The sequence below is a fragment of the Drosophila rhopaloa genome, unplaced genomic scaffold, assembly GCF_018152115.1.
Source record: "Drosophila rhopaloa isolate 14029-0021.01 unplaced genomic scaffold, ASM1815211v1 contig_201, whole genome shotgun sequence".
Lineage (NCBI taxonomy): Eukaryota > Metazoa > Arthropoda > Insecta > Diptera > Drosophilidae > Drosophila > Drosophila rhopaloa.
The window spans coordinates 116,155-144,104 of record NW_025335086.1 but is presented as its reverse complement, the minus strand read 5'-3'; the positions used below and the strand labels follow the sequence as shown (position 1 = coordinate 144,104).

Genomic DNA, 27,950 nt, shown 5'->3' with positions numbered 1-27,950 from the left:
GGGATAGTTCGTCCTATTCTCTCATTCTCATTCGGTCTTTTGAAAAAATCGCACGTATTCTGAACACGCGGAAGAACCAGAAAATATTATAAAGCCAAATCGAAGTGGTAGTGCTATAAGCAAGTGGAAAAGTGAAAACTCCAAAGTTCTTGGTTTTTTGGAATGCGCAAAATTCGAAAATTTGCTCTAAGTGAAGCGGTTTATCAGCACATTTAAAAGTAAATGCAAAAAAATATGTATGAAAATTCTTATGGTGGCTTAGAAAACTGTGATATGCAAATTACTTAACTCACACATACATTTATATTGAAACCTAGCGTGCTTGATATTTACAAAAAATGGGGAACAAGAAAACACGTAGTACGGAAAAAAGATAAGGGTTCCGGGCTCCCCTTTTTCGCACTCTCCCCAATTCCCGTAGGAGTTCTTCTGGAAAATCAATAAATTTTACATGGCGTACACACATACTTACAATGGGAAGCGGGAGTGCGGGAAGAAGAATCAGAACCAGAGAGCAGGAAGAAGTAGAAGTAGAAGCTCCCACACTAAAACATACACTGGGGGGCACGAAATTAGCTGCAATTGGGGCGTATGATTTATGGACACTTAAAAACATTGATCAATGACAAGGAAGTGTTTTCTTTAGTATTAGCTGCATGCCTGTGCTTGCTTACAGTGAATTGTGCTTACAGTGTTTTTATGTGAAAACAAAAAATATTTGTGATATGAATTAACAAAAATTAAACTTCTAGTGATTACTTAAAATATTTTATATACCTCTTATAAATTTTAAAGTACTGAACTACTAACTAAAAATACTTAAATTTTGGTAAAAAATGTATTTTTATAAACTTCAAGAATACAGAAAATGCAGTAACAAAATAATTAGTTTTCATATTTTTTCTCTAAATACAATTTGATTAACCCACCTGGATCACAAGTTTTTAATTTATACCGGACTTACTTAAATCGTTGCCTCGAAATTATAAATATTTGATGAGGTATTAAGGACTTATTAAAATGCACTAGACTGTGATTGCCGCAAGCTTCTCGTTATTGTTCTTGTTTTGTGGTCTGTGAAGTTCTCTCTCCGATGTTGCCCCATCCATACTGCTTCCTCTTTTCGCTCCTGCTTTGCTCGTTGACTATTCTATGGGATGTGCTTCATTCGTGAATCTTGTTTCGCTATTTCCCTCCCCTTTTGTCCCTTACGCATCTCCCTATTCCCCTTCACCACCCCCTTTCGGTCCACCCCAGCCATATGCGATGCAGGCAGCTGCTCCCGCTTGCTCCGCTTCAAGGTCAGAGTAAGGTTAGCTCCGCTCAGTTCCGAAAGGCCATGGCAGTGATTTCTTCTCCTCCACTTGACGCCATCTCCCTCGCACCAAAAACAGTGGTATCTAGAAGGCTGCTGCCACCGAACGCGGCAAATTGTTTTGCCTAATTGCCGCATCAAAATTAATGTCTGGTGTCTGTGTTTGTCCTTGAGTATCCTTTTTTACACAGAAACAAAAATATATTTTTTTTTTTTATCTTTTTATATATACTTACATACATTATTCACATTATTTATTTTTATAGCATTGTTTGTATCAAGTTCATTCAAAAATATGGAAAATAAAAAAAAACTCAACCAATTCTGAACATTTTCGTTTAGTCTTCACTGACTGTCTTTTCTAAAATGTATAGGGGATTTCTCGATATGAAGACAACATAAAGTCAGTATAATAAATTAAAACAAAAATAGTTTACAGCCTTTACAAACGTGGGCTGCAAAGTTTTGCCTTACTACGTCATAGTCCTTTGACATTTACACTTTCTCTTTGCGCGGGTGGCAGCTTCCGAGCTCGCTCTCTAAGTCCAGTCGCTCTCTCGCCCACTCATCCTTCCGGTTTTCTCTCTCCTGACATAACAGTTATGTAATCAGCACGGCATTTTGCAGTTTGCCTCAGAGAGAAAGGCTGACTCAGTTTAATTGCACTTGAATTTAAAGGATAACGTTTTTGCCTTTGTTTTATTACCCATTTATGTGCTTCTGTGCAAGCTCTTGAAAGGGATTGTGTGAAACTGAGTGAACAAATAAAAGACGGTAGACAAAGTACTTAAAAGATTGTGAAAGATTCACTGTAAGTGTGATCCAAGCCCCCTTATACGCCTAAGTACGTTAAAAGCTCTTTTTCGGTTTATCACGGATTTTTGAAGATGAAATGCAAAGCTAAACATTCTTATTCTAATGAAAAACCTCTACATTTTTAATATTAATGGGCATGCCTTCAAATCAAATTCCTTTCCCCTTTGAAATTGGATATATTTTGCGGTCTCGCTTTAAATAAGGTGGCGCCGCAAGTTTGGTTTAATGGTTCAGTGAGTTTCCAAACGGAAAACTTTTCAATTGCGTCGCAGCATCTAAGTGTATGAGCGGGAATGGTGGGGATACAAGCAAGTGCCCAAACCAATTACGATAATGCTTTAGCAATCGGAATTCTCTTGACAAGGGTTTTTTTGTTTTATCATCAATTATCACCATTTTTTAATTATTAATTGTGACAATAATATTAAAAAAAATTTTGCATGATATTTATTTAGAGTGTGTTACAAAATAAAATATGTTTCATCATTCATCTAAACACATTTTATTTATTTTCCTGTAATACACGGCATACAAACTTTGCTGTAAGATTCTTTTTGTCGAACCCCTGACTCATTAACAATTAAGGTTTACAAATTGATTGATTTTCCACCGACAGGATAATCTAGAGTTGATTGGAATGCCGATGGGCGTGGTCCCAAAGTTCCTTATGCAAAAAGCAAACATAAGTATTTAAGAACACGGTACCGCTTTGTGTGAATCAGCTCCCCGCTCCAATTTACTTGGAGTCTATTTACATAACTCTGGTAATGATGGGACGGTGGATAACGGGGCTCTAAAAGGTGCGGGCAACCTACCCCAAATGTGCAACGCATACCACCCAGATACGGTCATTGAAAACTAATGTAAATTGCGACGTTGCTTGTTTATTGACTGCAAACTGTAGTCTTCTCTTAATTAGCAGGGGGAGGGAAGTGAAAAAGGCACCGGGGTGATGGGGTGCAGACCGCACCTATGCCATAAATAGCAACCAGCTGCGATAAATTTCTTGGGATAGACAGGAATTTATGGAGAAAATGAACTGAGAAACTAGAGACTTTTCTGTAATAAATAATATATTGATATATATAGTTTCAAATAATGGAAATTGTCTAAATATGTTTTTTTTAATACTGTAAAGGTAAATAATTTTAGAATACAAGAAAAGTTACAATTTTGGTTATTTTTTAAAAACGTTTGTAATGGGAATAATAACTTTATCATTCTTATCTTCTTCTTACCATTCGGTTAAGATTTCTAAGCAATAGGAGGTCAAGAATACCTTTGATTTTTACAGTATTGCATGATGTGTTTATTTATTATACTCGAAGCTCTAGAACATAAGAAGTTTGTGATAATTGACGATTTATTAACACTTCCCAAGTACAAATTTAACTCTGGGCCTTCAACATTTCCAGTTTAATTAGTTACTAAAATATTTTACCTAAGACCCTCATAATAAGTACAGCCGGTATCGAACATTTAATAGAGCCGATTGAGCTGAATTGTCCAATCACAACTCGAGTAAGTTATCAGCATTTTTGCTGATTTTGTTATTAAAGGGGTTATTGAACAAGGTTAATTATCAGCTCTTACAGCCCTGGCGCCCACTGTACCCTTAGATAAAAAAAGTTCTCATAATTGTAATTACTTCTACGTAATTCCGAGGCGCAATAAAAACAAACCGCAATGTGCCAGGGGGAATCTCTAATTAAACAGTCCACCAGGCGATAATGAAAACCAATTGTAACTATTTTTAAAGCAATTGAGGGGATCTCTTTCTGAATTTCCCCTCGAATCCGCGCTGAATACTTTGCACAGCTGACTCAAGTGCACAGGTTGCAGGCCATAAAACAACTGGGTACCAATAAAGTTAGCCCCGACTACCTGATAAGCGCCCAGCCGGGTCAGATAATACGCATTTATAAGGCCAATAGAACCCCCTATGTGTCCCCCTCCGAATTGTGGCTATACCATATCGTAAATCGCTGAAATACAAAGTTTATAGCGACGAAGGCTACCGGAGTTGGGTTCTATACCGATTTCAGATTGTCAAATGGAAGAAAGTTCTTTGAAGCTTTTTCATTTTGGGATCCTGGCACCCATTAGTACCACCGATTAGTATTCCCCGATAATGGCCTCGTGGCATGCCCCATCGCTTACCGTACTAACCACACGCAATGTTGTCGACGCATAATTTATTTATTTATTTCGGCATTCGGGGTTATTGAAACTTGTTGACTGCGCTTGTTTACCATATAAATATATATCACAGGAGTGTATCTATAGATTGTAATACTTGTGTATCTGAGGTATATGCATGTAGCTGTAGGCCACACGCGGCTGCCGCGTTTCGGACTTTGAGCCAACGCAATGGATGTGTGGCTATATCTCTCTTCGTATCATCCGGTCTCCTCTCCATTCTGCGATCTATTCTCATCTGGTAGTCTGCAGACTTGTTTGCCATATTGAATTTCTTTGCTTTTGTTTTTTCTACTTTTTCTTTTTGCCTAAATGGAAGTCTAAATATTTACGCAGACTTTTGTGCAGCCTCTGCGATTTCAGGTCCCTGGAACAGGGTGGTTCTACGTATAAGTAAAAGTCATAATACAAATTAAGTGCACTTAACTCAATGAAATGTCATAACAATTTTTAAATACCATTAGACACGTGATCAATAATTCCTTAGATATTTAATATTTATTTTCCGTACGTCAAGGGGCTGGTTTATATAGATATATACTATGTATCTGTTTAGCTGGCATTTTTCTGTACCCTGAAAATAGCCACCTACTTGGTCACTTCGGTTTGACGCATTTGGAAAGTTATGCAAGGAGAACGGCGGATATTGATGAATTAAAGAAAGGAAATTGTTAATCAAATAGACCGATAAGAAGTTATAATTTATGAGTTTTTGAACCTGAGCTTAAATTATTAAGGACATTCTTTTGCATATTTTTTCGTTCACATCTTTTATATCTTAGATGACATAACTATCTGTTTATCTGTTCTATTAAAGAATCGTATGACTTTATGTTAACCTTCGCTAATGTATATATATTCCCAGATATGCATTTTATTCGAGTCATGATTATCGCGTTTTATTGCGGCTCTTTAAGCCATAAAAAGCTACCGAAATTTATTCACAAAAATATATCTACTTTTTTGCGGCTGCTTTGGTCTTATCGTAGGTCAAAAATTTTCCTCTGAACCTAGATCTGATCATAGAACCCGAGTCCCGTGGTGGGCTATTGCACCAAATACGTCACATTTCGCATTCCACAAGCCTTATCGGTCCGGTGTTCTATTACGCATGCAGCCAGAAATCGAACATGTGTGTATTTATAGCCCATTCCTCTCAATCACGCATGCAAATCGTGAATAGCGCCTTGTAGCATTGCTCCCCAAATGGAACGCCGTAATCTCTGCGCTCAAGTCCCGTAAAATCCGAAAGGAAAAAACCTTCCCAAACCCCCAAGTAAAGTTCAGTGTGCCATGGGGTTCTTCGTGCTACTGCCGTGAATGAGTCTTATCTGGTCTACGGAATCACAGGGGGGAACGGGCGTGTGGCATGCCAAAGTTTATTAACTTATAAAAAAAAGAAAATAAAACATAATGAATAAGAATATCGCCTTCCTCTTTCCCCTGCCTCAGTGGTAGACACTCGCCCGGCACATGTTAGACGCCTGATACCAAAGCGCCAAAAAAAAAAAAACATCTAACAAACACAAGAAGTTAAGGGTGTTGATGCTGATCGAAATTTAGTATACCCATTGAAAACCAATAATTTATTTTGAAGATTCACATGTAAACAACAATACCCTAAAAGTTTTTATGAAGGTTCTATTTTCAGTTTCACGACCAATTAAAATCATAATTAAATTAGGGAATAAGTCTTAAAAAAGAAAATAGATTATTTTAAACCTACAATCTCTCTCAGAAGGTACACAAATAAACTTTAACAAAATCTATTTTCTGATTTTAGTGGTTTAATAAAAAGTCCCTGACATATATGCTCTAACACTCTGCCCACCAGGTAGATTCTTCGCAATAGAGAATGTTATCGCTTGACAAATTCTCGGCACTTATCTGCGAGGTGCAGCCGGGAACCGGTTTCATACCCCCCATTAGCTCTGCTTCTCCTTTAATGCCCCCAAGTAGCGAGACGGCGAGAATGTGTCACCCGAATGGTTTGCCGAAGATTGCGATGTGACGTTGTAGCCCCGGCCAGATAATTCCGATCGCTCTCTGGGACTTTGAACTAGCAGCCTATGTCTATAATTTATACGTTTTAGTCGCCTTTAGAGAACAATAGAACGACTCTGATAAGATGAGAATGGCCAATGGCCAATAGAACCCATGAACTTGGAACTTATCTTCCTTACTCTTTATTTATTTTTTTTAGTAACCACTTACCTTTTTGATTGATTATTTTATGTGGGCCTAATTAAACGAGTCTCACTAAATTATGGGCTATTTTAAGAAATTGTATTTAGCCAAAATTTAATCAAGCGCAAAGCGCAATGGAAAATTTTGATAAAGAAATCTAGTCCAACGGGATGTTCTAATGGAGAATCTATTTATATCAGACCTCATAAAACGAAAAGAATGTATCTAAAAAATTCATATTTTCAAATGCATTTCTCTGGTCGAAATTCTTAAGACCCCATAGAGAGATAAGTAAATAACAAATTATTGCGTGTGTGACAGTTAATTATTGCTCAGATGATCTGTCAAAGATCTTGAGATGAAGCCCCATCAAATCTGAACAAAAAAATCTAAAATTATAATCCTGAAACAACAACCGATTTTGTGAGACTTTTTGTCGTTATTTTGGACTGGCTTTTGTTGAAAAACAGAATTTGTTTTGTTGTTTATTTTGCATATTTAAAATGTTATTGTTTAAATGAATTTATTGTAAATCGCATTTTAAAGCATATTGTTTTGTTAAGCATTCCAAATGTGACGCCGTTTGATGGGTCTATTTGTCTATATATAATTATATATATAGCATGCCACCATTGCATTTGATAATGTTTTACGATTCCAATCCAAGCTACTGCCGTTCCTAGTTCGATAAAACAATGTAAATATGGGGCGATTTCGTTGCATTACGTGTGCGCACATTATTCAAGGTTCCACTTCTGGATGCATTGATTGTTCAACCACACTGGCAATCAATTGAACAATCTATCGATCGTCGAACTGTCTATTTAGGGAGCAATTTAGAAAGCCCATTCATGTGAAGAGGGTAGAGGTGGGCAGAGATCGAGAGAGGGGACATGATAGTTCGTCGTTCATAACTTAAAATGGACCTAATGAAATACAACTTTTGTAGTTTCCGTGTGTCAGTTAAAAGCTTTCCAAATATTTTTATTTTTTTAATAGTTTTAGTAAACTTGCAACACAAAGTTTGAATAAACTTATTTTGATTTTCGACAAGTTACAATTTAAATATATTTTCAAAATACAAAAAATTTAATTTTTCGCTGGTGATAGAAGTCTAAGGTTTGTTAAATACAAAAAAGCGTAAAAATACAACATATGTATTGAAAGAATAAAGACACATAAATTGTTTAGATTAAAAGCTTATATTAGATTACATATTATATATTTTTACTGAGGAATCCAAACTTTTGCCTTACTGCGAAATTTAATCAACCACGTTTAATTTACTGAAGTTGGCCTGTAAATATTTTTCTGATAAGGAGAATTGCATTACATGATATTGATTCAGAATTGAATCAGGCGCCTGATTGCGTGGGCAACTCGGAGAGAGAGATATTGACGCTATGCGGTATATAGCGAAGTGAGCAAGGGTGAGTGTGGTGAGAGACTTCTGCTGATCTTGGGGGTTCTACGTTGCTGCGCCGCTCCAACCGCGCTCATTCGCTTGTGAGCAGCCGTCAGTGTCGCGTGTGCCAACAGCGGGATAAAATCGAAATAATTAGACAAAATATCTAGCAGTGCATAAATGTATGAGTGTGAAAACAGTGAAAATCGCAGGCGATACAAAATAGCTAAATAACGTGCAAAGATCATTTTCAAGTGCAACAGCGCTAAAACAAAAGAAAAAAAATTACAAAATTCTTTTTTGCTTTTTTTTGCAGGCAACAATAAACTGAATTAACTGTGCTAATTAAACCAGAAAGAACTGTTAACTTTTAACGGTGTGAACACGCAAATTGAACATAGAACAAAAATAACCGAGTGAAAATCAAATTAGATCCCGAGAGATATTCAGCAAGTGCAACGGTAACAACGTATAATGGCACCAACAATCACTGACAATTGCGAATTTGAATGTGCAACTGTTGAATCAACAACAACATCAACGACGATCAGCGGCGATTTTGATAATTTCAATAATTCGGCCATCGACGGCAGTGGCAGCAGCGATAACATCGAGCAATCGAATGAATTGCATTTGAGTGGGCAGCAGGATCAGGATGTCCAAGAGGAGCAAAAGCAGCAGCAAATGCCATGGGAGGCACCTGGAAAACAGGGACTGTACGATCCTCAGAACGAGCACGAGGCATGTGGAGTCGGTTTCATCGTGGCCATCGATGGCAAGCGCTCTCACAAGGTAAGGATCAAGGATATATACAAAATGTTCTGCACAGAAATAAAACCTTGTAATCACAGAAATTTTTCCATTTTAAGGATATATGCCTAATCTTTATTTTATTTAAAAAAATGAACAGGCTTGTTCTTTAAAAATTTGTTTTATTAAAAAATTTGTGATATTTTCGGTTATCACCTGTGAACAGTAAAATATTGCCAATATACAAATAATTTCTGGGGTTCATATTTTTTCCGGAAAGCTTTCAGTTCAAAACACAATTTTTATAATTTTTATTTATTTTACACTTTTTTTGTTAAAAAGAAAGAGTAATTATTAAGCTATTTTCTTCGTATGAATCTCCATCCATAGAATTAACCATTTATATTTATTTTCTTAGGAAATTATTTATTTGATTAAATATTTCGTGGTTTAAAATTTGAAAGCATCCATTTAAAATGGAATGGAAAAAAATTCCACTTTTCAAAATTTTTAGAGGATCTGTGAATAATAAAATTAATAATATTCTATCCATCCTCCTTATAGATTCTACGTGATGCCCAGACCCTGTCAGAACGGATGAATCACCGCGGCGCCTGCGCCTGCGACAATGACACTGGCGATGGCGCTGGCGTCTTGGCTTCCATTCCTCACGGACTCTATTTCAAGGCTCTGTAAGTTCCACCTATACATATAAGTACATATGTAAAACCATTAAATATATGTTTATTTATGCCGGTTCCTCTGGCGCCGTCGCCATTGAGGAATGAACTGCTCACACGGGACCTGTCTATGGGGATGGGGGGTATAGCTAAACAATATCGCCGCAATCTCGTGCGCGAAATACGAAAATAGCTCAAAGCTGTCGGTCGTCTGTCGTTGTCTGTTAAGATCTACTCTCTAAAAAAAGTTTAGTTGGTTTTGGTTTATGTTTGTCGATCTAAACATATAACTTTATTTATCTTTTATTAAAAAAAGAAACGTAAAGTATACAATTTTTTTATATTTTTGTGAGTTATACCCTTGAAAAATTAGGTGAAAGCAGCGTTTTATTAAATAAATTTAAATCGGAAGTAATATTTAATTTTTGTTATCGAAATCTTCCCAAGAGTATTTTAATCACGTGAATTAAAATTTTCATTTACGCTTATCAGAATTAACCAGAGTTGTGCATATAATCTAATCGAAAAGGAAATTTTAGGATAAGACTAATAATTTAATTTAATGATAGGGTCAAAAGCATATAATAAAAGCATTGTGCCCACAATGATCGCGTAACAATTTAAGTGAGATTTATTGACTACGTTTAGCTACTAAACTCAGTAACGTATGAATGAGTTATTTTCAATTTTGAAATTACATGTTAGAGAACTCTGAATGCACTTTCCGCTTTATGGAAGGGAATTGCAAATGTGAACTTGGCTATTGCGATGACTTCTGTTTATTGGCTAAATCTCAAAGTACCGTGAAAGCAGAAATCGAGCACGTCAAAAATAGTTTGCTGAAATGAGGCACATCCACAGATCCACAGAGATATATCCCCACTGAGACAGAGTCGGATACCGCGACCCAGCCACGGTCATGTACATATAGTATATACATATGTCAGAGAGTATTTGCCTACCTATAGAGATCTGACAATACGGCAATCCAACATCTGCTCTCTGCTCCCGTCCGACTATTTTGTTTTCTGTTTATTTGTCGGCGTTTTGGCACGGTTCTTGTTTTCGTCACGCTTTGCCCAGAATTTGAAAACATACGTACCCGTAGTATATATTTTTAATAGGTTATATATGGGATAAAATGTTTTTTAGGGACATGCTTAAGTGGGTAGCACAAATAGAGGCCATTTGCAGGCAATTACTTGGTGCAAATTATTCCATCCCACAAATTATATTATATTATTTAGCTTAACTACGCCAAATGGAAAAACACTGCAAGGTTCCCCATTCATAGCCGTTCTCCACTTAATCCAGTGTACCAGATGTGCATAATAATGAGGTTTGGTCCGGTTAGACTCAGGCATTCTAAGTAAATATAATTTGGGAATTTCACCAGCTGATATAAGAAAAATTTACTTAAATTATAGATAAAGTATTTCCATATTTTATTTTAATTTAGATAAGTAAGATAACCATTCACTTAATATTTATTTACTACTAAATTTGTGGAGCATTAATTAAATATTTAAAATGATTTTTATTAAATTTTATTTTGTATGTATCTACGAGTTCATAGATTGTTCGACAAGCTTAATAAGGATTACTTATTTAAATCGTTTAAATCAAAGTCAAATGTAGAAAACCAGTTATAACTCATATAACTCCTAATTCCACATCGGTTACTAGAGGCTTTTGAAATTTTCTTCAATAAGATGTTTTTGGATTAGCTTAAAGGCTGATTTTAAAGGTTTTTAAAAAACCGTCTTCAAATCAATCAAAGCGCATGAAGAGCTTATGGAAAGCGTATCTCTACAACCCCAGCAAATAAAAATTACACTGTTCAAACGATTTACAATGCACTAATCAATGGCGTGAATTTGCAACTATTTGCTATGTAATAGGTAGCCCAGCTGTCTGATTATATAATATACACAATATAGGAGATGATAGATGAATAGTCCCAACAGGTTGGGTCATTAAAACGCGTAATGTCGCACGACAGCCCCATAAATCTACTTTAATTAGCGTCTAGCTGAGCGTTTAATTAATATGTCCGAACATTTTCGAGGCGTTCTGGAGGTTTCGGGGTTCCACTTGATCAAAAATAAATTGTGAAATACTTTGCATGCCAATCGGAGAGAAAGAAATTCACTCTAGACACGCACGTGCCAGCTTATGGAGAGCGTTTTAGATTGCAATCTGAAAGCAACAAGTTGGCGAATGCCAAGTTCAAGGACCGCTTCAAGTCTTGTACTAATTGCAAAATTATGGCAAAACACTTAGGCAGTTAGTCGTCCATCGGATCGAACAGAATTCTGAAACGTAATAAGAACAAGCTTCGCTTACAGTACAAGCTTACCCCAATCTCAAGTGAACTCGAAGAAAAAACGTAGCAGTTTCAGTTTGTTATTTCCAATAAGTCGTACTGTTGACTTATAACAAAGACCAATATAAACTCTATTTTTATATTTAGTTTATATTGGTCTTTGCTTATAACATATGTTACTTCTTCTGATTAGTTTTGTCGGAATAGGTTATTATTTAGTTTTGGTTTTTAAATAGAAAATGTATAATCAAGTATAAAATTCTAAGAATGTTTACATTTAATTTAAATTCACCACTATTTTTTTAATGTTTAAATTCCATAAGCCTTTTAATTTTTATCGAAATGGAAATGATTTTCTCATTTTTAGTTTTTGTATACCTTTGTTGTTAAAATTGACAAATTCGAGATCCGTTAATTTAGATCGGAATAGGGTAGTTTTTGTACAGGCAAAAATAAATGAATTCTGTTAAATATGAACGTAATGTTTTTTTTTTAGTGAACGAATGCATGTCTGAATAACAAAAACAGGTGGACAGACGATTCAAAAAACCAGTGGGCGGGATGGGAGGTATGTGGGGTTGCTATAGGTTGTGACGGTTGGACCGCTGACAGCCTTTCCATAGAGAGATGTTGATAAGGTGCGACTTGTGGTAGACTCATTTCGTCACTCGCGCTCAATGGATTCCGTTGATTTGGAATGGCGCGAAATGAACGAACGACTGAATAACTGAATCGGGCGACTTGGTTTCAATTGCGCCAATGGAAACCTGACTACCTGCGATTTAATGGCGCATTATTATAGAATAGGAAAATGTATCCAAGTAGCCGTGACCCAAGACAAAAGAAAGCAACCTAAATTGAAGATGACTGTAAAGTAAACATATTATTTAGTTTAGGTTTATTTTATGATTATACAAATAAAGATAAACATTTAATACCAAATTATCTACCACAGTCATCGTATTTTGAAGATTTTTGTCTATATTTATATTTATTTAATAAACATGAAATTCTCTATTAAAATGCAAAATAGCTCTTTACACAGTAAGTTTACGATATCAAATAAGGCTTATAAGATCTAACGTATTCATAGCAAAAAAAAGTACTAAAGTTGTATTATTTTAAGTGTTGAATGTAAAAGAAAATGAGGACTAATAAAACCATTATTGTTCTTACAAATAGTCCATTCATTTGTTAAGTATATTTTGTTTATAAATTGTAAATTCTTAATTCCATCCAGTTTTACTCACAAAATATTCCCATCTTCATTTGTATTTACAGTGCCAAGCAGGGTGTAACCTTGCCGGAGTTGGGTGATTATGCCACGGGCATTTTCTACTTAGATGAGGCCCAGCACGCCGCCGCCGAGAAGGAGTTCGATGAGCTGGCTAAGAGTATTGGGTTGGAGGTTATTGCCTGGCGCACTGTGCCGGCCAATCAGTCGGCGATTGGTGTGGTGGCCCGCAAGTCGGAGCCTGTGTCCCGCCAGGTGTTCGTCCGTCGTCCAGCCGGAAGCGATGAGAAGTCCTTCCAACGGCAGGTCTTCGTCCTTAGGAAGAGAGCCAGCCATGAGTTGATCAAACCGGGCCGGCGGTTCTATATCTGTTCGCTGTCCGATCGCACGGTGGTGTACAAGGGTCTCTTTACTTCCGACCAGTTGTGGGATTACTATACCGACCTGAAGGACCCAGAGTTCGAAACCTACATGGCGTTGGTCCATACCCGTTTCTCCACCAACACCTTCCCCAGCTGGGAAAGGGCTCATCCTCTACGAGTCCTGGCTCACAATGGTGAGATCAACACCCTTCGGGGAAATGTCAACCTGATGAAGGCCCGCGAGGGCGTCATGCAGTCGGATCTGTTTGGGGATCAGTTGAAGAAACTCTACCCCGTGGTGGAGCCGAATCTCTCGGATTCCGGCAGCTTTGATTGCGTGCTGGAGTTCATCACCATGGCCAGCGACAGATCGCTGCCGGAATCGGTGATGACTATGGTCCCGGAGGCGTGGCAGAATGACAAGACGATGCCGCAGGAGAAGCGAGACTTCTACCAGTGGGCCGCCTGTGTGATGGAACCCTGGGATGGTCCGGCTCTCATTAGCTTCACCGATGGTCGCTATATCGGCGCTGTGTTGGATCGTAATGGATTGCGTCCCTCACGATTCTATGTGACCAAGGAGAACGTGCTGGTCATGGCCTCCGAGGTGGGTGTGTACGATGTGGATCCATCGCAGGTGACCCTGAAGAGCCGCTTGAAGCCGGGCAGGATGTTGCTGGTGGACACCAAGGAGCAGAAGCTCATCCAGGACATCGAGTTGAAGGCCAAGATCGCCAAGTCGAGGTCCCATTCCGAGTGGCTGCAGCAGAAGGTGAGTTGGGGTTTCGCTCATTTGTTGGATACAAAAATATTAGGTGGGGTCATATTAACATGGACAGCTTTTGGTAATAATATCACGGAAAATATTATTCATAAGTTACGGCTGCAAAAAAAACATCGTTATTTTTATGAAGAATGTGATTTAAGGATATTTGTTCCAAGGTGGTATTACTAAGAATCTGTCTAAAATTCTATACAGCCCCTAAGATTTTTATACAACAAAACCAGACACACACATATCAGGTTCCCACTAATCATCTTGAGACACAAACTCATTTCCAGACACAAAATTTTAAAAAAACTAATAATCTAATATATATATTTGGAATAAATTTGTCCATTCTCTCTCACGCTATCCCCTAATTTCAATCTGTGTGTATTTTTGTTGTGGGACTGATGCAGATGGTGAGTTAACAAACTTAGGTTGCCCTAGGTAATCCGTAGTACAGCGTTCCGTTTTTGCCTCCCCGTTGCGTTTAATTCTGCATGTATTTTGGTTGCTTTGGCTTTTTGTTATTTAATGAAATGTTAAATAAAGTGTTGTGTATTCGAATAGATAACGCTGGACGAGATTCGTAATGCTAATGTGCTGAATACTCCGCCTGTTGATGATCTGGCCAAGTTGCCCGCCTCTCAAAGGGGCATCTTTGATCCCAGGCTCTCGCTCTTTGGTTACACCACGGAGACGGTCAACATGCTTCTCATTCCGATGTTCAAGAACAAGTAAGTGAATAGAATGAAATATAATAAAAATAGGGAACCAACCTACCATAAACCATCTGTTTACAGGAAAGAGGCACTTGGCTCCATGGGCAATGATGCTCCACTGGCATGTCTGTCCAATTTCCAGCCCACGCCGTACGAGTACTTCAAGCAGCTATTCGCCCAGGTGACCAATCCGCCCATCGATCCATTCCGCGAGAAGGTGGTCATGTCCATGCAGTGCCCCCTCGGTCCGGAGGCGAATCTGCTCCAGCCTTCGGCTCAGCAGGTGCATCGCATTTGGCTCACCAATCCCATACTGAGCATTCCAGATACCCAGCTGCTTAAGCGGAATACGCACCGCGGCTGGCGGACCAAGGTCCTGGACATCACATTCCAGTACAACGAGGGCGTTCAGGGCTACCTCGACGCCATCGATCGTGTGTGCCGCGAAGGATATGCGGCAGCTCAAGCTGGTTTCCAGCTGTTGGTGATCTCGGATCGTGGTGCAGGAACTGGAGGCAAGGTGGCCGTTTCAGCCCTATTGGCTTTGGGAGCTCTCCATCACCATTTGATTGAGACCCTGCAGCGCATGAAGGTGGGCATTGTGGTGGAAACTGCCGAGGCCCGGGAAGTCCATCACATATGTGTCCTCCTCGGCTACGGAGCGGACGCCATCTGTCCATATCTAGCCTTCGAATTGGCTCAGGCTCTGCGGGATGATGGTGTAATTGGTCCAGAGGTCACCGATAAGCAGATTTATGCCGCCTATGCCCAAGCTATTGACACGGGAATCGCCAAAGTAATGGCCAAAATGGGCATCAGCACTCTGCAGTCCTACAAGAGCGCCCAGATCTTCGAGGCCGTGGGATTGGGCACTGACCTGGTGGCTAAGTGCTTCCGTGGCACCCAAAGTCGCATCGGCGGAGTCACCCTAGAGATTCTGGCCAAGGAGGGTCTGGAACGCTATCAGCTTACCTATGGCAGGACCACGCCGGATGCACGTATCCTTCGGAATCCTGGACAGTACCACTGGCGTCATGGTGGCGAGGCTCACATCAATGAGCCATCCTCCATTGGCAGCCTGCAGGAGGCGGCTGTAAATAAGAATCTGGATGCATTCGAAGCCTTCAAGAAAACCACTTTGGATAGCGTGAAAAAGTGTGCTCTACGTGGGCAACTGGAGTTTGTAACAGATCGGCAAAGTGTTGATATATCCGAGGTTGAGGCCGCCAGCGAAATTGTTAAGCGGTAAGATGTAAATCGATATATCTTAAAGAATTTTACTTAAACCTTATGATACTTCTACAGATTTGCTACTGGTGCCATGAGCTTCGGCAGCATCTCTTTGGAGGCCCATCAAACGCTTTCGATTACCATGAATCGCATTGGCGGCAAAAGCAACACTGGTGAAGGTGGCGAGGATTCGGATCGTTATTTGAGTAAGTTTTTCGGTGAATCTCTTAAACAAGTATCCACCATTTTATTTAATTTCTTTAATTTGTAGACCAGGATCCCAATCACAGCCGGCGTTCGGCCATTAAGCAGGTGGCTTCAGGTCGTTTTGGCGTAACCGCCTCCTATTTAGCCAATGCCGATGATCTGCAGATCAAGATGGCTCAGGGCGCGAAGCCGGGTGAGGGTGGTGAGCTGCCGGGTTACAAGGTGACCAAGGATATTGCCAAGACCAGGAAGTCGGTACCCGGAGTGGGTTTAATCTCGCCTCCGCCGCATCACGATATTTACTCCATCGAAGATCTGGCTGAGCTCATCTATGATCTGAAGTGCTCCAATCCGAATGCACGCATCAGTGTAAAGCTGGTGTCCGAAGTGGGCGTGGGTGTTGTTGCCTCCGGAGTTGCCAAGGTGGGTTTGGAATGGATAACCAAGGGGTTAAAGACATAATACAACTATTAAATTACTCCAGGGCAAAGCCGAGCATATCGTTATTTCCGGACATGATGGTGGAACCGGTGCCAGCTCTTGGACAGGCATCAAGAATGCCGGATTACCATGGGAGTTGGGAGTGGCTGAAACCCATCAGGTGCTGGTGCTAAACAATCTGCGATCACGGTAAGTTTCCGACCAGGAGAAGCCGGCCCAGAGCCATTCCCGCTCTCTCCTCTTGTTGTTACTAATCATGAACCGATACATTACTGAAAGTGCCTGGTTATCCAGATGACAGCGTTGGAAAACCTGTTCAGAACATGTATTCCCAAAAGCAGAGATCCATTGATCATCGGAAAGTTGGGCTGATCCCCCTACACAACCCCATTGAAACTCCTCGTACATGTGGCCAGTGGGCGGTGGGCAGGAGGACGATGACACGGCGGATAGGGGGTGCGAATCTTGTCCAGCAGAACAAAACTAAAAATGAAGTCCGAATTGGGTTATATCTGGCAAAGAAAAGATGTTATTCTTTTGAGAATATCTTGAATCTTTATTAAGAAAGAACCCATGGAACTTATCCTGTGAAAAGAGATGGACATAATGAACGATTTAATCCACTTGAAATAAAAGAATAAAGGAGTAGTCTTTACAGAAAATGGATTGAAACCCATGACAGCACAGAATTGGAAGAAAAGAGAAAAACTTAACTTGTCTCCAGATCTAAGCTACTGATTCCAGCCAGCTGAAAAACACGATTCGATCGATCCAGTCCAAATCCAAACTCCAGTCCACTAGCTCTACTCCACTCCACTCACTCGCTCACTCGATCACGATCGTCGCGCTGTGCTCCATTCGTAATTTCTTCTCATTACATTGATCCTTCCACGGAGTTGAGCTTGCTAACGTTGCCTTCCTTTTTATGTCGTGTCTTCCCACTCTAAACGGTCTGGATCTGGATTTGGTGCGATGGTCCTACAGAGTGATCGTACAAGCCGATGGACAGCTGCGTACAGGATTCGACGTGGTGGTGGCTGCTCTTTTGGGTGCCGATGAGTTTGGTTTCAGTACGGCTCCCTTGATTGTCATGGGTGAGTTTTATATTTTAAATTTATTTTTACAAAATCATTTAAAATCTTTCATTAAAAGGCTGCACCATGATGCGCAAGTGTCACTTGAACACCTGTCCTGTGGGTATTGCCACCCAGGATCCTGAGCTGCGTAAGAAGTTCACTGGTAAACCAGAGCACGTCATTAACTTCTTCTTCATGCTGGCCGAGGATGTAAGCTTGTATCTTTGTGTTTTATTTAAGATATACTAATTGTTTTATCATTTTCTTTAAGATCCGCAAAATAATGGCTGGTTTGGGCATTCGCAAGTTCCAGGATCTAATTGGTCGCACTGATCTTTTGCGCGTAGCCAGTCAGCGAGATGCAAAGGCCAGTAACCTGGACCTCAAGCTGCTCCTGCAGCCAGCTTTGGAACTGCGCCCTGGCACAAACATAGTTGGTGGCTCTGTAAGGCAGGACTTCCAGCTGGAGAAACGATCTGACAATCAGCTGATTGCCAAGGCTCAGCAAATCTTCAGTGGAGCAGACGATAATGTGACCGTCAAGATGCGCATTCATAATGAAGAGCGAGCCTTTGGTTCGACCCTCAGCTATCATATTGCCTGGTAAGTTTAACTCCTTGAAGAAGGTGATTGGAATCTTATTGTTTATATCATTTTTCGTCTACAGCAAATATGGAGAGGCAGGTTTGCCTGCTGGCAAGAGCATTGACATCTTCCTGGAGGGATCCGCCGGCCAGAGCTTCTGCGCCTTCCTAGCGCGCGGCGTTAATGTGACCCTAAAGGGCGATGCCAACGATTATGTGGGCAAGGGTCTGTGCGGTGGCAATGTGGTCATCACTCCGCAGGACACGGTTCCCTTCGAATCGCATCTCAACGTGATTGTGGGCAATGTCTGCCTGTATGGAGCCACCGAGGGAACTGCCTATTTCCGGGGCATTGCCTCTGAGCGCTTCTGCGTGCGCAATTCCGGAGTCACCGCCGTGGTGGAGGGCGTGGGTGATCACGGTTGCGAGTACATGACTGGCGGTCTGGTGGTGATCCTGGGACTCACAGGACGCAACTTTGCCGCTGGCATGTCCGGCGGCATTGCCTATGTGTACGATTTGGATGGTTCCTTCAAGCCGAAGGTGAATCCGGAAAGTGTGGAGCTGCTTCCGCTGGAGATTGAAACGGATGTGTTGCTGGTCAAGGAACTATTGGCCGATTTTATCGAGAAAACAGGGTCAAAGGTGGCCAAGGAGTTGCTGGATAACTGGGCCGTTGCCCAAGCCAAGTTCGTCAAGGTTTTCCCGTACGAGTACCAAAAGGCTCTTAAGGACATGGCCGAACAGCAGGCGGTGGAACAGCCCCTTAAGTCCGCCATTGCGAATGGAAATGGAAAGCACGAACCACACATCAAGGACATCGAGGAATCCATCCAGGATGTGGCGCTCGAGCAGAAGAGGGCCGATCGCGTGCTGGACAAGACCCGTGGCTTTGTGAAGTACAAGAGGGAATCGGCTCCCTATCGTGATGCTGGGGAGCGACAGAAGGATTGGGACGAGGTCTATAACTTCCCCCATGTGCGCAAGAACCTAAAGGTACAAGCAGCCCGCTGCATGGAGTGCGGTGTGCCATTCTGTCAGTCCAACTCCACTGGCTGTCCTCTGGGCAATATCATTCCCAAGTGGAACGACCTTATTTTCCATGGCGAGTGGCAGGAGGCACTACGTCAGCTGCTGCAGACCAACAACTTCCCAGAATTCACAGGTCGAGTGTGTCCCGCTCCCTGCGAGGGATCCTGTGTCTTGGGCATTTCGGAGCCGGCGGTAACGATCAAGAACATTGAGTGCGCCATTATCGATCATGCCTTCGAACAGGGATGGATCAAGCCGGAGATTCCCGATATGCGCACTGGCAAAAGGGTGGCCATTGTAGGTTCCGGACCTTCCGGTCTGGCCGCATCCCAGCAGCTGAATCGCGCGGGTCACTTTGTCACCGTCTTCGAGCGCAACGATCGCGTTGGTGGACTGCTGCAGTACGGCATTCCCACGATGAAACTGTCCAAGGAGGTGGTCAAGCGACGGGTGGACCTGATGGCCGATGAGGGCATCGAGTTCCGCACGAATGTTCATGTAGGCAAGGACCTCAAGGCCGAGCAGTTGCTGCAGGAGTGAGTATATAATTATTTTGGTGCTCAAAAAACATTTCCAAAAACATTTTGATCAAAAATTTGGGGTTTGCAGAAATTATTGAAAATTTTAAGACAAGGTTTTCCTTTTTATACCCTTGCAGAGGGTATTATAATTTTGGTCAAAAGTGTGCAACGCAGTGAAGGAGACATCTCCGACCCTATAAAGTATATATATTCTTGATCAGGATCACCTCCTGAGTTGATATAGCCATGTCCGTCTGTCCGTCTGTCCGTCTGTCTGTTTCTACGCAAACTAGTCTCTCAGTTTTAAAGCTATCGAGTTCAAACTTTGCACACACCCTTCTTTCCTTTGCACGCAGTATATAGTAGGAACGCGGATCCCGACTATCACCTATAGCTGCCATATAACTGATTGATCGGAAATGCCATAACTTTGGTGTTTGTAAATTGGAAGTTGGAATTTTCTATGGGTTTTATATTTGGCCAATCAATCCGACCTACCAAATTTCATAAGGATCGGCGGACTATATCTTATAGCTGCCATATAACTGTTTGATCGGAAATGCCATAACTTTGGTGTTTGTAAAGTTAGGAAGTTGGAATTTTCTATGGGTTTTATATTTGGCCAATCAATCCGACCTACCAAATTTCATAAGGATCGGCCGACTATATCTTATAGCTGCCATGTAACTGATTGATCGGAAATGCCATAACTTTGGTGTTTGTAAAGTTAGGAAGTTGGGATTTTCTATGGGTTTTATTTTTGGCCAATCCATCCGACCTACCAAAGTTCATAAGGATCGGCCGACTATATCTTATAGCTGCCATATAACTGAACGATTGGAAATGCTATAACTTTGGTGTTTTTAAAGTTAGGAAGTTGGGATTTTTTATGTGTATTAAGAACGCATCATATGAATAATTTTGGAGAATATAATTTACAGAGTATTCTGCAAGGGTATATCAACTTCGGCTCCGCCCGAAGTTAGCTTTCCTTTCTTGTTTTTAATTATTTTTTTGTCTTATATAGATTTCCGGTTAATCCCCTTTTGGGTCCGATCTTTTGTACACCTTTTACTGACTATATTGGAATTATCTCCAGGTATGATGCCGTTCTTCTGACCACTGGCTCCACTTGGCCTCGCGACTTGCCTCTGGCCAACCGTGACCTGAAGGGCATCCACTTTGCCATGGAGTTCCTGGAGGCGCAGCAGAAGAAGCAGCTGGGCGGAAAGCAGGAAATAATCTCTGCCGCCGGCAAGGATGTGATCATCATCGGGGGTGGAGACACTGGGTGCGATTGCATTGCCACCTCGCTGCGTCAGGGTGCCAAGAGCATCACCACCTTCGAGATCCTGCCAGAACCGCCGCAGAAGCGCGCCGAGGACAACCCCTGGCCACAGTGGCCGAAGGTCTTCCGCGTCGACTACGGACACGAGGAGGTGAAGCTGAAGTGGGGCAAGGATCCGCGCCAGTACTGCACCACCACCAAGGAGTTCGTGGGCGAGAATGGCACCATCAAGGGCGTGAACACCGTCGAGGTGGAGTGGACCAAGACGGAGACGGGCCAGTGGCGCATGCAGGAGGTGGCCGGATCGGAGAAGTACTTCCCCGCCGACCTCATCCTGCTGGCCATGGGCTTCCTGGGACCGGAGAAGACGGTGCCCGGCGAATTGGGCCTGGAGCTTGACCCGCGCGGTAACATCAAGGCCTCCAACGGACAGTATGGCACCTCCAACTCCAAGGTCTTTGCGGCGGGCGGTAAGTTTTTCGAAATATAATCTGACCCTTCATCATCTGAACTTAACACGAGAGGTATTCATTTGAATATATTTTCTAGCATGTTAAATCGATTTTGAATTAATGAACCTTAAACTAATTGTATTTTAACAATTTAAATTTGCTTTGCCTTTTCAGATTGCCGGCGTGGACAGTCGCTGGTCGTCTGGGCCATCACCGAGGGTCGTCAGGCCGCCCGCCAGGTGGATTCTTATCTGACTGGCCGTCCCAGCGGGCTGCCAGGACCTGGTGGCGTCATCGGGACATCCTAAGCAGGATCAACAGCGGCAGCCAGAGCAGCTTATGCGAAATTTTGTGTGCGTGCATCGTCCTTAGCCTAGAGCGAAATTCTTTACCGATTTGTGATTTTTATTTTCGCGATTTTAGTTTAGTTTACACTAAAAAAGACTTGAGTTTTTTACACACCAAACCAAAACCAAAACGAAACACGTTTCATTTAGTTTTATTTTTATCGCAAAGCTGGCTGGGAATTGTTTGTGGTTCGTCGAGATGCCCTCCATAGGTGATGATGCTGCGGCAGGAGTCAATTAAGAGTGCAAAACAAATGTTGATTGAGGCCAATCGAATACTTATATATCTTAAAGGAAATCGAATATCCAACAAAAAAGATCTAAGGACAATAACTAGAAATTTACCGTTATCGTTAAACAAAGAATTAATTGAACATAAAATATTTAGAAATTGCATTTTTTTCAATGTTGTTCGACTTTCGTTGCCTGTTCTATGCAAAAAAATTATATGAAATGAAAATTGATATGCTGATCTCCACCCTCCTATATACAATCTACCCATAAATCGTATATACAAACAGAGAAATGTATTAAACTCGGCCAATATCGAAACGCATTTTTTTAGATGTTGTTTGTGTGTTTTGAACTGCATTCGACCGTTAACCGCAAAAGTACCTAAGTGGCTATTGTTAAAACAAAATGTGCTCTTTGGCAGTTATGTGTATGAATACAAGAAAAATACACTATTTATACAAAAATATTTAACCCAACTGTATACCCTTATACATACATCTCTATATGAATATATTTATGTGCAAGCATTTAATGAAATAAATATTCAAACTATTACAAGGCAGTTGCTGGTTGATTTAAATTTGGGATGTTTTGCTAAAATAATATTTTGGTGTTGATTAATAAATAGAAATGTGATAAACTACCAATTCAAGCTAAATGATTATTCAATTAAAAATTAACCAATGTGATATTTACATAATTTGCGGAGAAAAACCCAGAGAGAAAAATTAGAAATGGCTCAATTTTTATTCAATTAATCGGCAGTATTGGTATTTAAGAAAAAGTAGTTACATTTTAAGGATAAACTCCAATTACTTCACGCACTTCAAAAGTCTTGCATTTGGAAACAAAAATTATTAAAATGCACAGGTAAAAAATTGATGATAACATTTAATTCGGTGTTCTGATTAAATATATTTATTACAAATATTTATAATATTGAGTGTACATAAATAATTCCGTTAATAATTAACTAATGATTTTTTTAAATAATCGCGCCATTATTTAAACTTAAAAAATACCATATTTTATTTAATTGTATTTTTTGGAGTAAGCGCACTTTCAGCCCTTGGTAACACTAAACGGGCGTCATTCTTTTCGCCCCTGGGCACACTGTTTGCCTTTCGCACGCGTATTTTTCTGCCGATTTTGCGTGTAAATTTCATTGTGAAAACATAATAAAACAGCAGCAATCATGGCCAATTTCGACCTGACACGCATCAATTGCCAATATCTGGACAGGCATTTGACCTTCCCTCTGCTGGAGTTCTTGTGCGGCAAGGAGGTTAGAAAATTAACCAGGCGGTGCTCCGCCAGCGGCTTGCCGTGTCACCAGCAATCAAATCTGGGTAATCTACATATATGTGACTTCCGTTGCAGATCTACAACCAGCAGGAGCTGCTCGAGTACATCCTGGAAACGGTCAACAAGACGAACATGATCGATTACACGATGGACACCCGCAAGCGTCTCAATCTCAGCCAGGAGATGCCCGAGGAACTGGTGCAGCGCAAGGCGGAGGTCCTGGCCACGCTCAAGCAACTGCAGAACGAGGTGGCACCCATTATGAAGGCCACCGACATCCTCAAGAACGGCGAGAGCATGAAGGACTCAAAGACCTTTGTCAGCGCCCTGCAGAAGGACTACAACTTCAAGGTGGAGCACCTGGAGAGCGCATACAAGCTAGCCAAGTACCTCTACGAGTGTGGCAACTACCAGGAGTCCACCTCGTACCTGTACTTCTGTCTAATCGTCATGTCGCCCAACGACAAGGTGTGTATGGAGCTCTTTGGGTAGTCAAGGGTATCCATAAGTTTTATTATTGAAGCTGAACCTTTGAAATTCTAAAATATTGGTGCAGAAATATTAGAAGTACTTCTTAATAAGTCCTCATTCGTAATAATCTCTACGACATTCTAACCCATAAATCTGCTTATTTGTCATTTTGCCTAAGAATAAGGTGTGTAGATATCCAATTTGACCGAAACAATTATCATTAATCATTTATATAAGATGATTAATCTATGAATGTCTCCCAACTATTATGATGCAGATATATTTGCTATCTTTATATTGCGTAAGGGCTTAATAAGCAAATTATTTAATAGTTGCTAATTAAGTCTTTTACATTTTTTATGTTTTCTAAAAGCTTCCTCAATTGTATTTCTTCGTGAATGTTTAAAAACAGTCCCCCCGCTAAAAGTTTCCTTTACAAAATGTATAACCCACTTCATATCCTCCGAACTTACAGAACTACCTGAATGTGCTGTGGGGAAAGCTGGCCGCCGAGATCCTGACCCTCAACTGGAACACTGCTCTGGAAGATTTGACGCGCCTGCGCGACTACATCGACAGCGCGAACTTCAGCACCATTCAGGCCCTGCAGCAGCGCACCTGGCTGATCCACTGGTCGGTGCTGGTGTTCTTCAACCACCCCAAGGGACGTGACCTCATCATTGAGATGTTCCTGTACAAGCCACTGTATCTGAACGCCATCCAGACTATGTGCCCGCACATCATGCGTTATCTGGCCACCGCCGTGGTGATCAACCGCACTCGTCGCAATGCCCTGAAGGATTTGATTAAGGTGATCCAGCAGGAATCGTACACCTACCGCGATCCCATCACCGAGTTCCTTGAGTGTCTGTATGTGAACTTTGACTTCGAGGGAGCACGTCTGAAGCTGCATGAATGCCAGACCGTGATCCTAAATGACTTCTTCATCGTGGCCTGCCTCAATGAGTTCGTGGAGGATGCTCGTCTGATGATCTTTGAGACGTTCTGCCGTATTCATCAGTGCATCACCATTAGCATGCTGGCTGACAAGCTGAACATGAAGCCCAATGAGGCCGAGTGCTGGATCGTCAACCTCATCCGCAATGCCCGGCTGAATGCCAAGATCGATTCGAAATTGGGACATGTTGTGATGGGCACCCAGCCATTGAGTCCCTACCAGCAGCTGGTGGAGAAGATCGACTCGCTGTCCATGCGGTCGGAACATTTGGCCGGTTTGATTGAGCGCAAGAGCAAGCAGAAGCAGAACCAGGAATCAGTAGACTCCTGGAAGTACTACTAAATTGCTGACTTTTTAAACACAACTTAGTTAAGACAATTTGTACCCTTTAAACACCGATGATTGCGCGCAGTCGAGCGAATAAACCAACATCATACCCGTTCGCTCAATTCAACATTTGATTTTATTTCCTGTGGAATTAATTTGAATTATAGAAAAACAATACAAAGGCGGGAATTTTCAATTGCTCTAGCCTACAGAATGCAAACGTCTCCTATTCCTAGAATTAGTTGCTTGTACCTACTGGTCGGTGCTAGATCTGAATGGGAATCTGGCCCCGGATCACACTATTGATTGCTACCGCGCCTTCTGCTTGACCACCAGCCAGGATCGCACGGGCAGGTCCTGCAGATAGACGATCCACTTCCGCACCAGGAGCAGCCACACAATGCCGTACAATACACAGATGCCGGACTCCAAGTAGTAGCCGTCATAGGTAATCTCGCACTTGCCGTACGACCCTTCACAGCTCTGAAAATTAAAAGGATTTTTTGTCAATCAGCATCTACGAAAATGTTAGCACCACTTACCTGTTGCTCTTCCTTGCCCTGGCAGGTGTTGCTGGCATTATTGGAGCACTGCTTCCAAGTAAGCACGTCCACCAGCCACAACACCACGGTGTTGGGCCAGTTACCGCCCAGATTGCACAGCGTGTTGAGGAATGTCATGTAGGTGCCACCAACCGCGGGGTCGGAGATCTTGGCGAAGAAGGCCATGGCGGCCACGAACATGGAGTAAAGGAATACTTGGTAGATGGCATAGCTGGAGACAAGCAAGACATAGTAATAAACAGGCACCTCGCCTCCTCGGATGATATACGGAGTGACGTAGGCTATTCCAGTGGCCACTGTGGCCATGATTATGCGGTAGGGAATGGCTTTCAAATAAACGTCCATGGGACGTGGTCCGTTCGTATAGCGACCCACCGCCAGCGGAAGGATGAGCTGCAGCGGAATGAGGGGTATGGCCAGCAAAGCCAGCTTATCCTTGGGCACACCTGCGTCAATTAACTTCAAGCTGGTCACTGCATCCGAAGCGGCAAAGGTTACTTTTACAGTGAGCAAGATTACAGCCAGGATCTGCACCGGACGCATGCGAACCATGTCCCACAGGATCTTGTAGCTCTCGTGGATGTTCAGCTCGTGCTCCTCCGTGTAGCGTGCGTCCATATGTGCGTCTTCAATATCGTTTTCCTTCTTAAAAATGGCCACCAGAGTGGTGGCTACCACAAAAGTGATGCCCCAGAACCAAAGGAAGCGGGGCAGCGTAATCATGCCCTCCTCTAGCGGCAAATCCCTCAGATAGGTGTTGCAGAAATCTTTCGACTCCAGGGCGATGAACACCACATAGCCAAGGAAATAGCCAGCGGTTTGTCCCACACTATTGCAAGTGGAGGCATAGCCGACATTGCATCGTTTCAGCATGGTCAAGGCCCAGCCATCCACGGCGATGTCCTGGGTGGCGGCCAGGAAGTTGAGGAGGAAGAAAAGCAGTGTCAGCAGAGGTACATTCGGATCAACACCGTTCCCGCCCAGCCACTGGTCAACGTGGAGGGACAAGAGCAGCATGAAGGCGCCCAGGAGATACTGCACCGGCACTAGCCAGGATTTCCGGCGCCCAAACCGCCGGACATACAGAGAATCCACAATGGGGGCCCACAGTAGCTTTAGGCTAAACGGCCAGTAGGCAAATGAGAACTCCGCCTGCTGCCTGTAGCTGGCTCCTCGGTTCTGCAGCAGCATGGGAATGGCTGCTATAAGGCCAATAGGTATTCCCTGTAGCACATACAGAAACAGCAGTATAGCTATATTCCGCCGATCCCCACGAATATCTGGTTTCTGGTGCTCCCTCTCCTTTTCATCCTTGGGGTGCTCATCGATGAGGAACTCCTGGTCGGCATTGCTGCCCGTTGCCTTCCTCCTTATAGCGGACATGCTGCGAATCGACAAAGAGCTAAGTGTTGTATGTATATACTATGTATATGGAGGCCACCGGCTCACCTGTTCTTCTAATCAACAACGAATAACAACAAATGTCCCAGGTCCACGTCACTCAAGTGTTAAGCTATTTTGAATATTTCAGAGACTTTCCTGTTGTTGCCTGTATTTTTTCTCTATATCTGGTCAAAAGGGTTTAAAATCTCTGCCAGCACTTTTTAAATATTTTCATATTTCGTCAAATCGGAATATTTTCTTTCGTGGCATATGTTTGTTGACGTTCCAATATGTTTTATGGCAACTACACATGCACTTGCTATAAAAGCCAGAGCAATGGTCACACTAATTTCCGAAATTTTAAATTGTCGGCGGGAGATTTACGAACCTTAAAACGGTCGTCTCTTTTTATACCCTTGCAGAGTGTAATATAATTTTGTTCAGATGCTTGTTACGTCAATATTGAGTATAAACATTCTTTTATAAAGAATTATACGAGGTATGACATCCCAATATTCGACCATTATTTCCATGGTTTTGATAAAAAACCGTAAATGTTGATTTTTTCCGGGTATTTCAGATTTTGACATTTTTTTAAATGATTTTTTTGCGAAAATTCGACTAATATAGAATTTTTAAGCTGTGAATGCCAATCGTTTAAAAATTGTGTTTCAACATATGGCCACCATTTCCAATAGTTATACCCGTTACTCGTAGAGTAAAAGGGTATATTGTATTCGTGCAAAAGTATGTAACAGCTAGAAGGAAG

General features: G+C 41.7%; 3 protein-coding genes across 6 annotated transcripts; 2 read left to right on the top strand and 1 right to left on the bottom strand.

The window, feature by feature from the left end:
- Positions 1-40: 40 nt before the first annotated feature.
- Positions 41-22,736, top strand: LOC108043418 (glutamate synthase [NADH], amyloplastic). Of its 4 annotated transcripts, none has more exons than XM_017122125.2 (16): positions 41-218; positions 8,239-8,714; positions 9,237-9,364; positions 12,960-14,046; positions 14,457-14,459; positions 14,611-14,777; positions 14,844-16,007; positions 16,068-16,198; positions 16,264-16,622; positions 16,684-16,829; positions 17,625-17,734; positions 17,793-17,926; positions 17,988-18,319; positions 18,384-19,868; positions 20,953-21,611; positions 21,768-22,736. In XM_017122125.2, the coding sequence occupies exons 2-16, from the start codon at positions 8,397-8,399 to the stop codon at positions 21,899-21,901; spliced, it is 6,357 nt and encodes a 2,118-aa protein (XP_016977614.1). In that variant the 5' UTR covers positions 41-218; positions 8,239-8,396; the 3' UTR covers positions 21,902-22,736. The 4 variants fall into 4 exon arrangements, 3 of the variants coding, with proteins under 3 accessions (XP_016977614.1, XP_044316461.1, XP_016977613.1); XM_017122124.2 differs by lacking the exon at positions 41-218 and adding an exon at positions 7,989-8,104; XM_044460526.1 differs by lacking the exon at positions 14,457-14,459.
- Positions 22,737-23,253: 517 nt separating this feature from the next.
- On the top strand, positions 23,254-25,357 carry LOC108043427 (eukaryotic translation initiation factor 3 subunit E). Its single transcript, XM_017122135.2, has 3 exons — positions 23,254-23,459; positions 23,555-23,947; positions 24,426-25,357. The coding sequence occupies exons 1-3, from the start codon at positions 23,370-23,372 to the stop codon at positions 25,248-25,250; spliced, it is 1,308 nt and encodes a 435-aa protein (XP_016977624.1). The 5' UTR covers positions 23,254-23,369; the 3' UTR covers positions 25,251-25,357.
- Positions 25,349-27,496, bottom strand: LOC108043426 (acetyl-coenzyme A transporter 1). The gene is made up of 3 exons (XM_017122134.1): positions 27,248-27,496; positions 25,778-27,182; positions 25,349-25,718 (listed from the first exon to the last, which is right to left on the bottom strand). Exons 2-3 carry the CDS (start codon positions 27,179-27,181, stop codon positions 25,545-25,547), a joined length of 1,578 nt encoding a protein of 525 aa, XP_016977623.1. The 5' UTR covers position 27,182; positions 27,248-27,496; the 3' UTR covers positions 25,349-25,544.
- Positions 27,497-27,950: the final 454 nt, after the last annotated feature.